Consider the following 15,951-nt stretch of genomic DNA (forward strand, 5'->3'; position numbering starts at 1 on the left):
TGACCACTTCTCCCCATCACCACCACTTCCACTCGGCTCCCAGCCATCACCACCTCTTAAGCAGATCATTGCAGTAGCCTCCTCCCTGGTCTCTGTGGCACCTTTGCCCTCCTGGAGAACGTTCTCCACAAAAGGGCCAGAGTGATCCTTTTAAACAAAAGTAGATGATGCTCACTCCTGCTCTCTAAACTCTTCAGTGGCTCCCCAGCTCTGTGTACAACGGCTCTAAGTCCCACATCTGCAGCTCAACTTCAGCCTCTTCTCCTGCCATCTCCCACTCAGTCACTAACACAGTGACACTGGTCTCCTGGATGCCCCTTGCACGTGCCAAGCATTCTCCAGCCTCCAGGCCTTTGTGCTGGCTGCTCAGTCGGGCTGGTGCTTGCTTCCCCCAGCAAGCCCCCAGCTCTCTGCATGGCTCAGTCCCTCACCTCCTTCAGACCTCTGCTCAAATGTCACCTTCCCTTGAGACTTTTAAAAGTATCAACCCTCCAGGCCCCACTCCCTGCTTTTCTTCTTCACGGCACTTATCACCATCTGACAGGCCATAAAGTCCTCCCTCGGTATATGCCAGGGATTGGTTCTAGGACCCCTACATATAACCGAATTCACACATATTCAAGTCCCATAGTTGGCCCTTCATATATACAGGCCCTAGAAACACTGGAGTTTTTTGTATTGCTGGTTTGTTTGTCTCTAGATAAGATCTTGATCTATCATCCAGGCTGGAGTGCAGTGTGAAATCTTAGCTCACTGCAGCCTTGATCTCCTGGGCTCCCGCAATCCTCCTGCCTCAGCCTCCTGAATAGCTGTGACTACAGGCACATGCCACCACATTCAGCTAATTATTGTTGCTGTTGTGTTGCAGAGACAGGGTTTTGCTATGTTGTCCAGGCTGGTCTCAAACTCCTTGCCTCAAGCATTCCTCCCATCTCAGCCTCCCAAAACACTGGGATAAAAGGTATAACCCACCATGCCCAGCCCGCAAATACCGTATTTTTGATGCATGTGTGAGTGAAAAAAAATCTATGTAAGTGGACCTGCCCAATTCAAACCTGTGATGTTCAAAGGTCAACTGTATACTTCACTTGTTTACTCATCTATTATCTATCTCCTCTTGCCAAAATGGGAGTTCCATGAAGAACTCACATGTTGGTGGCCTTTGTCTGTCCTGGTTATAGTCATATATCCCTAACAACCACAATAGCACCTCGCACGTAATAGGCACTCAATAAGCATTTGTTGAATAAATCTTCAAACTAACCCTATATGGTAAATGTTATTATTCCCATTTTGTAAAACAGGGGGACTGAAACTAAGAAAGGTTAAGTAACCTGACCCAGACCCCTTCACTAGAAAGCAATTCCTACTGGAACATTCTGACCCACCACTCAAGGGTCTCTCAAAGTGTGACATTAAACCAGATTTTAGACCTACCACCCAAGGAGTTCCCAAAGTGTGGCTTTAAACTGGATTTTAGATAATTCACAGATTGGCTTTTTAAAACACTTACGAATATTGATTAGCAACAAATAACATTGACCTAAACCTCACACTTTACCCAAAATAGATCATGAACTTAAATGTAAAATGTAAAACTATAACACTTTTAGAAAAAAAACAGGAGGCCAGGCACGGTGGCTCATGCCTGTAATCCCAGCACTTTGGGAGGCCGGATCACCTAAGGTCAGGAGTTCAAGACCAGCCTGACCAACCACCTCTACTAAAAATACAAAATTAGCCAGGCATGGTGGTATATGCCTGTAATCCCAGCTACTCAGGAGGCTGAAGCAGGAGAATCACTTGAACCCGGGAGGCAGAGATTGTGGTAAGCTGAGATCATGCCATTGCACTCCAGCCTGGGCAACAAGAGTGAAACTCCGTATCAAAAAAAAAACCCCAGGAGAAAATCTTTGGGAGACAGGGATAGGCAAGGAGTTCTTAGACTTTATACCAAAACCACAATTCATAAAAGGGAAATTTTATAAATTGAACCCCATCAAAATTGAAAATAGTTCTGTGAAAGTCCATATAAAGAGGGTGAAACGACAAGCTACTGGGAGGAAATATTTACAAACTCCACATTTAACAAAGGACTGATACCTAGAATGTACAAAAAACTCTCAATACTTAACAACAACAACAACAACAAAAAGAATAATCCAATTAGAAAATGTTCAAAGACATGAACAGACGATGCACCAAAGAGGATATACAGATGGCAAACAGCACATGAAAAGATGTTTGTCCAGGCGCCGTGGCTCATGTTTGTAATCCCAGCATTTTGGGAGGCTGAGGCAGGCAGAACACTTGAGGTCAGGAGTTCAAGACCAGCCTTGCCAACATGCTGAAACCCCATCTGTCCCAAAAATACAAAAATTAGCCAGTTGTGGTGGTGTGTGCCTGTAATCCCAGCTACTCGGGAGGCTGAGGCACAAGAATTGCTTGTACCTGGGAGGTGGAGGTTGCAGTGAGCTGAGATCATGCTGCTGCACTCCAGCCTGGGCAACAGAGTGAGATTCCATCTCAAAAAAAAAAAAAGAAAAGAAAAGATGTTCGACATCACTAGATGCTGAAGAAATGCAAATTAAGACCATGATGGGATATCACTACACACCTCTCAGGAAGTCCAAACTAAAAAATAGTGACAACACTAAATGCTGGCAAGGATGCAGAAAACTGGATCACTCATGCATTGTTGGTGAGAGTATAAAACAACACAGCCACTCTGGCAGTTTCTGATAAAACTAAACATGCAATCACCATATGACTCATTGATTGTACTCTTGAGCATTTATCCCAGAAAAATGAAAAGTTATGTTCATGCAAAAACCTCTGTATGAATGCTCACAGAAGCTTTACTTGTAATAATGAAAAAGTGGAACCAGCCCAGATGTCATTCAACAGGTGAATGGTTAAACAAACTGGCATTTCCACAGAATGGAATAAAAATAAAAAGCAATAAAAAGTAATAAACTACTGATATACACAACTTGGATGAAGGAAACTATGCTGAATGAAAGAAACCAATTCCAGTGCCAAGATAATTCAATAAGAATAGACTTTTCAACAAATGGTAATGAAGATCTACATACAAAAAGAACGAAGTTGGCCACGCATGCCTATAATCCTAGCACTTTGGGAGACTGAGCCAGGTGGATCACGTGACATCAGGAGTTTGAGACCAGCCCGGCCAACATGGTGAAACCCTGTCTCTACCAAAAATATAAAAATTAGCTGGGCATGGTGGCACGTGCCTGTAATCCCAGCTACTCAGGAGGCTGAGGCAGGAGAATCGCTTGAACCTGGGAGGTGGAGGTTGCAGTGAGCCGAGATTGCGCCATTACACTCCAGCCTGGGCGACAAGGGTGAAACTCTGTCTCAAAAAAAAAAAAAAGAATGAGGTTGGATCCCTACCTCACACCACATTTGAAAAATTAACTCAAAGTGGATCAAAGACCTGAATGTAATAGCTGAAACTATAAAACTATTAGAAAAAAAACACAGGAGTAAATCTTCATGACTGTGGATTAGGCAATGGTTTCTTAGGGATGACATCAAAAGCACAAACAACAAAAGAAAAAAATAGATAAATTGAAAACTTTCGTGCTTCAAAAAAAAACTATCAAGAAAAGGAAAATATAATCCACAGAATGGGAGAAAGTATTTCCAAACATAAACATCTGATAAGCATCTAGTGTCCAGAATATATAAATAACTCCTTTTTTTTTGAGACAGAGTCTCAGTCTGTCACCCAGGCTGGAGTGCAGTGGCACCATCTCAGCTCACTGTAATGTCCACCTCCTGGGTTCAAGCGATTCTCGTGCCTCAGCCTCCTGAGTAGCTGGGACAACAGCCCACCACCACACCTGGCTAATTTTTGTATTTTTAGTAGAGGCTGGGTTTCATCATGTTGGCTAGGCTGGTCTCGAACTCCTGGCCTCAAGTGATCTGCCCTCCTCAGCCCCCACAAAGTGCTGGGATTACAGGCGTGAGCCACCACCATGCCCGGCCTACTCAGAATATATAAATAATCTTACAACTCAATAATAAAAAGACAAATAACCCAACTTAAAAACTGGTCATTTTCAACACTCTGAAGACATTTCTACAAAGAAGAAGATATAGAAATGGTCAATAAGCACATGAAAAAATGCTCAATATCATTAGCCATCAGGGTAATGCAAATCAAAATCACAATGAGATACCATTTCATATATACTAGAGTGCTTATAAGAAGACAGATAATAACAAGTGGTGACAAGGATGCAGAGAAACTAGAACCCTCATAGACAAGTAGTGGAAATTTAAAGTGGTACAGCTGCTTTGGAAAACAGTCCAGCAGTTCCTCAATGAATAAACAGAGATATGATATATATGGTACATAAGAAAAATGAAAATATATATCAATATAAAAACCTGTACACAAATATAGCAATACTGTTCATAATAGCCGAAAAGTGTAAACAACCCCAATTTCCATCAACTGATGAATGACAAATAAAATGTGATATATTTGTATAATGGAATATTATTAAGCAATAAAAAAGAATGGAGTATTGATACATGCTACAATGAGGATAAACCTTGAAAACATCATGTTAAATGGAAGAAGGGTCAGGTGCAGTGGCTCACGCCTGTAATCCCAGCACTTTGGGAGGCTAAGGCAGGCGGATCACCTCATGTCAGGAATTCGAGACCAGCCTGGCCAACATGGCCAAACCCCATCTCTACTAAAAATACGAAAATTAGCCAGGCGTGGTGGCGGGCGCCTGTAGTCTCAGCTACTCAGGAGGCTGAGGCAGGAGAATCCCTTGATCCCAGGAGGTGGAGGTTGCAGTGAACCGAGATCACGCCACTGCACTCCAGCCTGGCAACAGAGTGAAACTCCGTCTTAATAATAAATAAATAAATAATAAAATAAATGGAAGAAGCCAGTCACAAAAGATTATATATTATATGATTCCATTTATGTGAAATGTCCACAGAGAGGCAAATCCATAGGGACAGAAAGGAAATTAGTGGTTGCCTAGGGCTAGAGGTGTGCGAGTGAAATGGGGATGACTGCTAAAGAGTACAAAATTTCCTTCTGAGGTGATGAAAATGTTCCAAAATTGATTAATGGTTAATGGTTGACTCAATTAATTAATTGAGTTAATGGTTGTGTAACTCTGTCAATACAGTAGTCCCCCCATATCCGCAGGGGACACATTCCAAGACCCCTAGTGGATGCCTTAAACCACAGAGAGTTCCGAACCCTAGATAAACTATGTTTTTCCTATACATACACACCTATGATAAAGTTTAATTTCTACATTAGGCACAGTAAGAGGCTCACAACAATAACTAATAATAAAATAGAACAATTACAACACCACACTATAATAAAAGTTATACAAATGTGGTCTGTCTCTCTCTCTCAAAATATCTTATTGTATTGTACTCACCTTTTCAAGCCTCAAGTTGACCACAGGTAACTAAAACCATAGAAGGAGAAACCTCAGATACACGGGGACTACTGTATACTAAAAACCACTGAACTGTACATTTTAAGGATTGAATTGTATGAGATGTGGATTATATTGCAATAAAGCTGTTATCCAAAAAAAGCCAATTCTAGAGGTTACATACTCTGATTTCATTCATATAATATTTTTGAAACAACAAAATTTTAGAAAGGACAGATCAGTGACTACCAAAAGTTGGGGAGTAGAGGAAGAAAGGGAGGTGAATGTGGTTATAAAAGAGTCCTTAAGGGGATTGAGCTATTCAGTATTTTGACTGTAGTGGTGAATACACAAACCTACACATGTGATAAATTGTGCAGAACTACATACACATATACACACACACAAACAAGTACAAGCAAAACCAGAAAAGTCTGAATAAGATCTGTGGTTTGTATCAATGTGAATATCTTGACTGTGATATTATGCTATAGTTTTGCAACATGTTACCACTGCAGAAAATAGGGTGACTTGCGCAGAGAATCTTTCTGTATTTTTTTTTACAACTGCATGTGACTCTACATTTATCTTAGTAAGTCCATTAAAAAAACACACTAAGCCAGGCACGGTGGCTCACGCCTATAATCTTAGCACTTTGGAAGGCCGAGGCGGGTGGATCACCTGAGGTCAGGAGTTTGTGACCAGCCTGGCCAACCTGGTGAAACTCTGTCTCCAGTAAAAATACAAAAATTAGCCAGGCATGGTGGCGCATGCCTGTAATCCCAGCTACTCGGGAGGCTGAGGCAGGAGAATCACTTGAACCCAGGAGGCGGAGGTTGCAGTGAACCAAGATCACGCCACTGTGCTCCAGCCTGGGTGACAGAGCAAAACTCTGTCTCAAAAGGAAAAATAATAACAACAACAATACTAAAGTCACAAAAAGAAAAACCTGTTGTGTTCTCAATTTCTCTTCTGATTAAACAAAAAAGACCCTCATCTGGCACAGGTGTACCATCCTCCAACAGCTGCTTTGCCCTTTTTAACAAGGAAGAGCAGACCTCAGGCTCAACACCCAGACAAGAGAAACCAGCTAGAATGTATAATATACTTGTATTTGATGGTATTTAGTTGCTTATTTTATCTAGATGTAGAATTAAGAACACAGATTCTGGAGTCAGCCAGTCAAGAGTTCCAATCCCATCTCTGCCACTTACTAGCTGTGTGCTCTTGGGCCAGTCACTTAACATCTCTGTACCTCAGTCACATCTAAAATGGGTACGACAAGAGCACCTACATCGTGGTGGTGTTGTAAGTTTTAAATCTATAAATATGGGTTTGTGTGTGTGTCTACACACAGATATGTTTAAGTGCCTGACACAAAGTAAAGTATTAGCTATCATTATCTTTACCATAACAAGGGTTGAGGAAAAATCACAATGTTTTAGAAAGGTTTACAAGCACAGGCCACGCTACCTCTCGAATGCGCCCCTCCAGAGCCCTGGGCCCACCAGAGACTGAGGCCAGGGGTAGCGGCTGCACCCACCTGCGCATTTGGTGCGGCTGATGAGGGGTGGCCCAGGGCGGCCAGTGCCGCCGTCTCCGGGACGCGTGAGCAGCACGCTGATCTCATACTCTGTGTCGGGGTCGAGGTGCCACAGCTTGTAGGTCTGCAGGCTGACGGCGTGCACCTCAGCCCAGGGCCCGCGCGCCATGCGGTACTCAATCTCCTTGCGCACGATCGGCCCGTCGCCAATGATGGAGTTGGTGTTTAGCTGGATGATGAGGTAGGTGGGGCCAGCACGCAGCAGCTGTGGGGGCGCGATGGGAGTTGGGGGCTCTGCGAGGAGATGGGGGAGAGGCGAGGCGGACCGATGCTGCTGTGAGACCCCAGGACCCAACTCTGAGTTCCACCCCACCCAAATCCCTCTCCGTCCTCCTAGGGCCTCTCACGCTGCTACCAAGCCCTCAACCAGACCCGCTCTCCTACCCCCACTAAATCCCGGGCCCTAAGGGGCACCTGGCTCCAAAGGCTGACCCCGCCCTCGCCCATCAGCCCACAACCCCTCTCTCAGGCCCCTCCTAATCCCCCAAATCCTCGCCTCCTGGAGCGGACCGCAGGCCAGCTAGGATCAACACAGAAGTCACACAGCCAGAACCCCACCCCTCTTTAGGCTCTCACCTTGACCCTGTCCGTCCCCCTCGAAGCCAGCCCCGACCCCTAGATCAGATCTCATCCCGGCTGGGCCACTGCCATTTCCACAGGCCCATCTTCAGATAGCGCCCCAGCGACACCCTGCCGGCCCCACCCCCTACGGCCACGCCCCCGGGCAGAGCCCGCCCCCGCCGCCGGCCCCGCCCCTCGAGGGTGAGGTCCCGGCGCTCCCCGGCGTCCACCAGCTGACCCTTGACGATGAGCTCCGCGAAGTTAGAGACGCCCGCGCCGCGCGGGGCCTGGGACACACAGCGGTACAGGTCCTGCTCGGCGCGGCTCACGGCAGCCAGCGGGAAAGTGGCCAGGAAGCGCCGGTGGCTGATGTGCCGCACGCCCGCCGCCGGCACCAGCGCCCCGCTCTGCCGCTGCAGGGAAGAGAGTGAGGGGGTCAGGGGCGCCTCGGAGCGAGGGGTCCCGATCTCGCTCTGACCCGAGCCCCATTTAGCCGTCCCTACTACACCGCGCGGACATAGGTTCCTGGAGCCGCGCTCTAACCTGGGGGAATGGGGGACCCAAGAGAGCGCAGAGCAGAGCTAGGGGAGGGCCGGGACGCTGTGCGCGGTGCTGGAGTATGAAACAGGGACTCAGCAATCTGCGGGGAGTCAGGGCCAGAAGCAGCCACCAACCCCCTCCCACCCCGCCCCCAGCCAAGATCACCGCTCCCGCTCACTTGCAAGAGGAAGCGTTCGGCCTCGGCCGCTCTGCCCGCGGCCATGCACTGGAACGACGCGTTCTGGCCCGCGTTGACCTCCACGTCGCCCAGGCGGGAGAAGTGTGGGGCCTTTGCTGCGGGGTTAGAGCTGCATCGTGAGCTGGGCCTGCGCCCCCTGCAGGCAGGAGCCGCGGCCGCCCACACCCCTTACCCCTGCGCCCCCAGTGGGCTGGGACTCACCGCAGGGGTAGCTGAGAAGCAGGATGTCATCTAGGCCCATGTAGCCCCTGCGGTCTGGGGAGATGAGGGCCTCAAACAGCACCTGGGGGAGGCGGGAGGGCCCCAATCATACTGATATTCCTCCAGCCTTGCCTGGGGAGGTGCCCACTTTCAGCTCGGCCTCAGCCTCCTCTGCCTCAACTAGCAGAGGTCAGCCCCGCTCACACTGACCCTCCCTCCCAAGCCAGCTAGTTGTGGGTGGGGTCCCAGCGCCCATAGTGAACAAGGTGGAGGCCAGTTTCCATCCAAATCCTGGACAGTTACCCTCAAGCAGCCAGACAGAGTTTCCAGGTCAGCACTGTTCCAACTCACCCTTGACCTGGGCCACAGGCTATTCCTAGGAACAATGACCTCAGATGCTGAACCCAGACTGGCCCCAGACTGACCCCTGGCCTTGACCACAGGTTGCCTCTGATACTGAATGCAGACACATTCTAACTTCAGCCACTCATCTACTCCAACCTCAATTTGACATCCATCTGCCCCACCTCCAGGCACAGGCTGAACGCTGACTGAACCCAGCCCACCTGATATTCATTGGGCCAGAAAGTGCTGACAGCCAGCTCAGCCTGGTGCCACTGACGGCCGTGGGATCCAGTCATATTCCACACAGCACTGCCCAGGGGGCCCCCATTAACGCGCACGTAGACGCCCAGGGTGCCCGGGCTGTGCCCGTCCCGGCTGTACAGGAAGTAGCTGAACTGCACACAGTGGGTATCATTCTCGCTCAGGCTCTGGAAGATGACATGGGCTCGCTGGCCTGGGGCATGCTGGGAAGTGTTGACCATCAAGTAGGAGCCTGGAAAGAGAGGAGGAAGAGGCAGGAGATGAGGAGACCTCAGGGGAGGGACAGGGCCAGGGCAAGGGGAGCACTGAGGAGGACTCCAGGCATCGGGACCCACCAGGAGTCAGGGATTCTGAGTTCTGGCCCCAGCTCCACCTCCCTGGGTGAGTCCCTTCACTTCCTAGCATCTGTTTCCCACAGGAGACCTGGAGCAGTAAAAAACACACAAACCTGACTTTGTCAAAACCATTTAAAGGCTGGGCGCGGTGGCTCACGCCTATAATCCCAACACTTTGGGAGGCTGAGGTGGGTGAATCACCTGAGGTCAGCAGTTCGAGACCAGCCTGACCAATATGGTAAAACCCTGTCTCTACTAAAAAAACAAAAATTAGCAGGGTGTGGTAGCATGTGCCTGTAGTCCCAGCTACTCGGGAGGCTGAAACAGGAGAATTGCTTGAACCTGGGAGGCAGAGGTTGCAGTGAGCCAAGATCACGCCACTGCACTCCAGCCTGGGTGACAGAGCAAGACTCGGTCTCAAAAAGAAAAAAAAAAAAATTATGGCTCCTTACAATCTACAGGTCACAATGCCCATGCCCAGCCTAACCACAGCTTTCCCCATGTTCTGAGCTATCCCTAGAGACAGGGACTAGGTCATTCATCCCTGGAGTCAAGAGCTTGGCACACAACAGTCCCTCAAAGGCCACCCCTTCCAAAGCCCTCCCTCTGCCTCCCACCCTGGGCTTCTCTCCTGCCCCCTGGGTCATTACTAAAGTGCCTGTGTGTCTCCCACCAGGCTGTGAGGCCTCAGGACGCAAGCTGAATGAATATGTAGAACAGAGATTGAATGAAAGGATTCCAACTTCCCTTCCAGCCCCCATCCCTGAGTCTAAATTCCTGGGATACAAATCCCCTTGACTTCCAACCTGGAGAAAGGCAGCCTGTCCCTTCCCCAGAGACCCAGGCTGGGTACTGGTGGAGTAGAAGTGGACTAGGCTGGCTGAGGACCTGGCGGGGGGATTTGGGCTTCCCAAAGGGCACCCGAAACCACCCAGCGCTGCCTCCTCCCGGGCTTGGCTGCCAGCCAACACAAGCTCACTCAGATCCCCGCTCCAGGAGGGCTCCCCAGGGACTCTGCTGGAGGCGATCTCATTCATCTCTGTAAGCTAGAAGCCCTATGGAGGTGGCTCCTGGATCAGTCCCAGCAGGGCAGTAGTAAACTAAACTCAAGTCCCCATCCCCACCCAGGAAGGGGCACTTCCCAACCCCCAACACACTCCCTCTTAGCCCACTCATGCTACTTCTCTCTCCTCTCCCTGCGAGCAGCTGTGTGCATCTTTCTCCCTCTTCCAATCTGACACTTTGTTCTTTCCTCCTCCTCCTGCTCCCTCTGCCTCCCCCTCGGCTCACTGCATCCCTCCCCTTCTCTTTCATTTACTCCCTTTGTCCCTGTCGCTCTTCCTTCTCCTCTCTCCATCTCTGAGTGTGAATCTCCCTCCTTTCTTCTCCCTCCACCACCAGCTCCCATTCCTAGAATGTGAGAACCAGGAGGACAAAGACTGTCCATCTGGCTCACCACCACATCCTCAAAACCTAGCACAAGGCTCACACTAATTGCTAAATTCCCCTCTCCTCTTTCTCACTGGGTATGTCTCTGCTTGCACGTGACAAGAGAGGCAGTGTGCACTCAGGGTGGTCAGTACTATAAGAGGTGAATTCCAATCAGCTGCCTTGTACCTGACTGCCAACCATGTATCAGACTGAGGCTGGGCCCTGGGAATATGGAGAGGCCCACACGAGGTCCCTGCCATGGTGGGTACCTTTACAGATTATTTTCAGAGAAGGCAAACTGTGATACCCACTAACACCTGCAGAGGCAGAGATAAGTGCCCCAGGAAGGGCACAGTGTAAGCAAATGCACAGAAGGGGAGGCGGGGCAAGCCATGAGAGTCTGCAGGAGGCGCCTGTGCCAGGTCATGAAGGTCTTCTCTCCTAGTGGCTTCAAGTCCTGGCCCCACCACTGAGAATCTTTGCTGCCCCTCCCTGACAACAGATGCAATCTCAGCCATGATGTGAGCTAGGCAGTAAACACCCTGGGCACTAGTGTGATGGGGCAAAGGGAGTGGGCTTCAGGCTGTGGAATTTCAGGATTCACTCAGAAAGCCCATTTGATACCCACACTATGTCCTCTGACACAGCCCTTATCGGTAATAAAGTTGACAATTTGGCCTTTATTTGTCTCATTCCTTTTTAATTCCCAGTTGATCCTGCATCCAGTGAAGAGCAGTACTAGTAATCAGGGCCCCCAAAGACCCTCAACCATAGCAATTAAATAACTGACCCCTGCATGCCACCCCTGTGCTCTGTACTTTATATGCATCATCTCATGACCCTCTGAAATGGAGTCCTGTTTGCCTCATTTTACAGTGAAGACAATGGAGGCTCAGAGACGTTAAGTGACACTGCTGGTAAAGTGACTGGAGACAGGGTTTGAGCCCAGGTCTTTGTGACTCTGGAATGAGTGTTCTAGGGGCCATGATGAAAGCAGGAAGTCAGTACTAGAATCCATATTATTAGTCTCCTGACTCCCAGTCCAGAGCTCAGGATGACAAAGGTGCCCCATCTTGAAATAGGAACACAGCAAGGTAGAAGTCGAGAAGGATCTGGGACTTCCAGGAAGAAGAGGGCAGAGGAAGGAAGGTTTTATACACATCTAGTCCCAGTGTTACTGCTCTTTCAGCATCTTCAAGTCCTGGAGAGACCAGGATTCAGGGGCTCTTTGGGAGAAAAGAATCTCTGAAGACAGCCTCCCAAAGATGGAGGATTTAGGAAGAACTGAGAATCGGAGTGGGCTGGACCCTGAGCTAGGCAGCAAGGGGAGTAATTGGAAGTGAGTTTTAGCTCACAGCCATGAGGGCCTGCACTCATTTTATACACGAAACTAGCTGACATGCACAATTAGACAGTGTCCAGAGAAAGCCACATTCAGTGTCACGTATGTCATTATAGATGCAAATGTAGATGGGGCCCAGATAGGTTAAGTAATGTGCCCAAGGTCACACAGCAGGTGGGTAGAAGTGCCTCTGGAAGGAGAAGAAGGGGTAATGGCGATGGAGAGTAGACTTACCGTGGGGCAGGTCCGCAGGTGCCCGGGTGCCAGGGTGGATTCGCACTTGCTCCCACTGGAAGTCATCGTACTGGGCCTGGCTATACTCGCAGGGCACTGCTGGGTCACTTGCCTCCTCGAACGTGCAGCCAGCTGTGAGAGCAGGGCCTGGTTAGCCCAGGCTAAGGCAGGGCTGCTGGCCAGGAGGGCTCCTGGAGGGTAGCCCCACTCTCCCTTCTACCCAGGCCCACCTGCCCTCCTCCCTCTCTTCAGGCCCTTCCCCACACTGCTCCCTCCCTCTAGCAAAATTCTCCCTCCTCCACCCTCTCCCTCTACCAAGGTCCCCTCCCAATACCAAGATGTCCCTACACTGCCAACTCCCCCATTACTTCCCAGGACCCCCCAACCACCACTGGCTCAGTCATCCATCAAAGACCCTCCTCAAAAACTAGTTATCAGGATTGCTATATTATTGGAACTTCACAACAACCCATAAGATCAGGAATAGAATCATCTCCACTTTGTGGATAAGGAAACTGAGACCCCAAAAGGCTGAGTGACTTCATTAGGGTCACACAGGTCACTGGTGATGGAGGTGGGGTTTGAACTGAGATCTCCGGATTGTTACTCAGTGTTCTGTCACCTGCCCCTCTATCTTCCCATAGAGGACAGACAGTGGGCCCTGGGCCTGGCAGGACCATGCATGCCATAATCCAGCCCAATGAGATCTCCTTTAAAAACAACAGTTGCCGCCAATCCACTCAAGCCGGGCATGATGCTAAATGGCGTAAGTACAGAGCCTCGTTCAGGCCACGCATTCTGAGTCAGGCACCACTATTTTTCCTACTTGACAGATGTTGATGGGATTCAGTCATTGCCCAAAGTCGGCCAAATTAGGTCTCTGCCTGCAGGAATGTGACATGCAAAAGCACAGTCATGTGTGGACTAGGCACATGTATGACTAGATGAAGCAACTTCCCATGATTTGCAACCAGTACTAACAGTTTAAATGAGAAAGAGGGGAGGAAGTGAGGATTGAAATACATGTGAGTCCTTTGGTTGGTAATGAGGTCCATATATCTTAGTGAGTTCATCAAAGGCCTGAGCTGGTTGCCTGATAAACCTGAGAACACTATTGGTTCAGAAAGGAATTGCAAGCTTCTCCCTGGCACTCACTCCCAAACCTTAGTGTTTGGAGCCCCATCAGGAGCCTGAGGCATCAGAAACCCAGGAAAATGCCCAAGTAAGTGGCGAGGAAGCAAGCGCAAACCATGCCAGACCCTGTCCTGGGTGCCTGCCAGCCACTGGTACTCCTCCCGATTTGACAGGTGACGTGACTGAGGATCTGAGGAGTGAAGGGATTTGTCCACAGCACCACGTGGTGGATCAATGAGGAGGCTTTGGCATCACAGACTTGGGATCGAATCTTGACTGCAATTTGCCAAACCTTGTGACCAGGGGCAGGTGGCTTCTCTTTCTGAGCCTCTGTTTCCCTATCTGCACATAGGCTTGTTGAGGATTTGATGTAGTGGCCCACTTAGCACAACGCCTAGCATACTTAAGCACTCAGGAAATAGCAGCTCTTATATGTACCATGCAAGTCTACTAGGGAACAGAGGTGGGATTTGAATCCATGTGGGTCAGATGATGAAGTCAAAGCTTCCCACCAAAAGAGGTTTCGATACCAGAAGGAGCAGACCTGAGCTGCTTCCCAATCTCAAGAAGAAGAGGGAGAGGTATAGATAGTTGTGATATTTACACATATTTGGTTAGTGCAAAAGTAATTGCAGTTTTTGCCATTTTTTTAAAGTAATGGCAAAAACAGCAATTACTTTTGCACAACCTAATACATATTTATTTATATATATAAAACCCTTTGTACAGTCTTATGTTATAATGTTGGACACTTTAGGCCTCAGAAACAGGCCTCAGGAAACAAAATTTCTCTCTGACCTATTCCTGTCCTCCTTTCACCTGTCCAAGGCAGGGCTCTAATCTAATCATGGGTCATTCCAGAGAGGGTCCTGCCCCATACCCTAGAGGAAGGAATGCCACGGAAAGGCCAAGTAAAGTCTAAGCAGACAGGCCTTGCTGGGTTTAGATCAGGTGCTTTATGTGCAATCACATTTGTCCATCATGCTTATGTAAGGAAACCTCCGTAAATACCCAAAAGGACAGGGTTCGGAGAGCTTCCAGACAGCTGAACACATGGAGCTTCTTGGAAGATGGTGGGTCCAGAAAGGGCAAGGAAGCTCCATGTCCCTTCTCCCATACCTCACCCTATGCATCTCTTCATCTGTATCCTTTGCAATATCCTTTATAATTAACCAGTTAATGTGTTTCCCTGAGTTCTGTGAGCTGCTCCAGCAAATTAATCAAACTCAAAGAGGGGGTCGTGGGAACCCCAACCTGCAGCGGGTCGGCCAGAAGTTCTGGAGGCCCAGACTTGCGACTGGTGTCTGGAGGAGGAGGCAGTCATGGGGACTGAGCCCTCAACCCATGGGATCTGACTCTTGTGCTAGAACTGAATTGGAGGACACCCACCTGGTGTCTGCTACAGAATTAATTGCTTGCTTGGTGGTGGGGAGAAGCCCCCACACATTTGGTCACAGAGGCCTCCTGTGTTGATGACTGCTGCTGTGGTGGTGTGAGGGCAGAGGAAAAACACCGTTTGAGAGAGCTTTTCCCAAACAACAACACCTGGGGAGTGAGTGCTATGTCACAGGCCCAGTGCTAGGCATCTTCACACGCAGCAAGCGACTTCACTTTTAGGAGGCTCTACTGTTTCATCTGCAGCTGCAACTCCTCTAGGCGGTGATGCGGATGATGTGAAGTAGCACATGAAAAACACACCCAGGCCAGGCGCGGTGGCTCACACCTGTAATCCCAACACTTTGGGAAGCCGAGGCAGGCAGATCGCCTGAGGTCAGGAGTTCAAGACCAGCCTGGCCAACATGATGAAACCCCATCTCTACTAAAAATTAAAAAATTAGCTGGGTGTGGTGGCGCATGCCTATAGTCCCAGCTACTTGGGAGGCAGAAATAGAAGAATCACTTGAACCCAGCAGGCAGAGGTTGCAGTGAGCTGAGATGGTACCCCTGCACTCCAGCCAGGGTGACAGAGTGTGACTCTGTCTCAAAAAAAAAAAAAAAAGAAAGAAAGAAAAAAGAAAAACACACCCAGAAGAGCCAGGCACAAAGGGGCTCCTCACTGCTGGGGGCTCCCGGTCTTCTCCTGAAATGGTGAGACGTGGGTGTGAGGATGGCACCAACCAGTTGGGATGAAGTAACAGAAGACTCTTTCCAGAGCTGAGGCAGGACCTTGGCTGAGCTCTTTGGCTCTTTGTTTGAAAATCCCTGGTCAGCATCATACCCTATTGCCTGTAGGAGGTGGGTATTAACCCCATCTGTACCTGGAGGGCCTCAGCTTCCCCTGTAGAAAAAGACCCACAGTGCAGCAGAGAGAAAGAACA

General features: G+C 49.1%; 1 protein-coding gene across 13 annotated transcripts in view; it reads right to left on the minus strand.

The window, feature by feature from the left end:
- The window catches only part of PTPRU (protein tyrosine phosphatase receptor type U), a 90,172-nt gene that overhangs the window by 58,803 nt on the left and 15,418 nt on the right, over positions 1-15,951 (minus strand). For 10 of the 13 annotated variants that reach the window (XM_016957756.3, XM_016957749.3, XM_016957734.3 and 7 more), the window contains exons 2-7: positions 12,500-12,631; positions 9,118-9,389; positions 8,552-8,633; positions 8,330-8,445; positions 7,850-8,024; positions 6,991-7,284 (exon numbers count right to left, since the gene is read on the minus strand). In XM_016957756.3, coding sequence (XP_016813245.1) covers positions 6,991-7,284; positions 7,850-8,024; positions 8,330-8,445; positions 8,552-8,633; positions 9,118-9,389; positions 12,500-12,631 — 1,071 coding nt within the window. Of the gene's footprint in view, positions 1-6,990; positions 7,285-7,626; positions 7,754-7,849; positions 8,025-8,329; positions 8,446-8,551; positions 8,634-9,117; positions 9,390-12,499; positions 12,632-15,951 lie in introns of those variants that run through there. The other 3 variants (XM_024357454.3, XM_054664991.2, XM_016957772.4) reach the window with 1 other exon arrangement.

The sequence above is a fragment of the Pan troglodytes genome, chromosome 1 (assembly GCF_028858775.2).
Source record: "Pan troglodytes isolate AG18354 chromosome 1, NHGRI_mPanTro3-v2.0_pri, whole genome shotgun sequence".
Lineage (NCBI taxonomy): Eukaryota > Metazoa > Chordata > Mammalia > Primates > Hominidae > Pan > Pan troglodytes.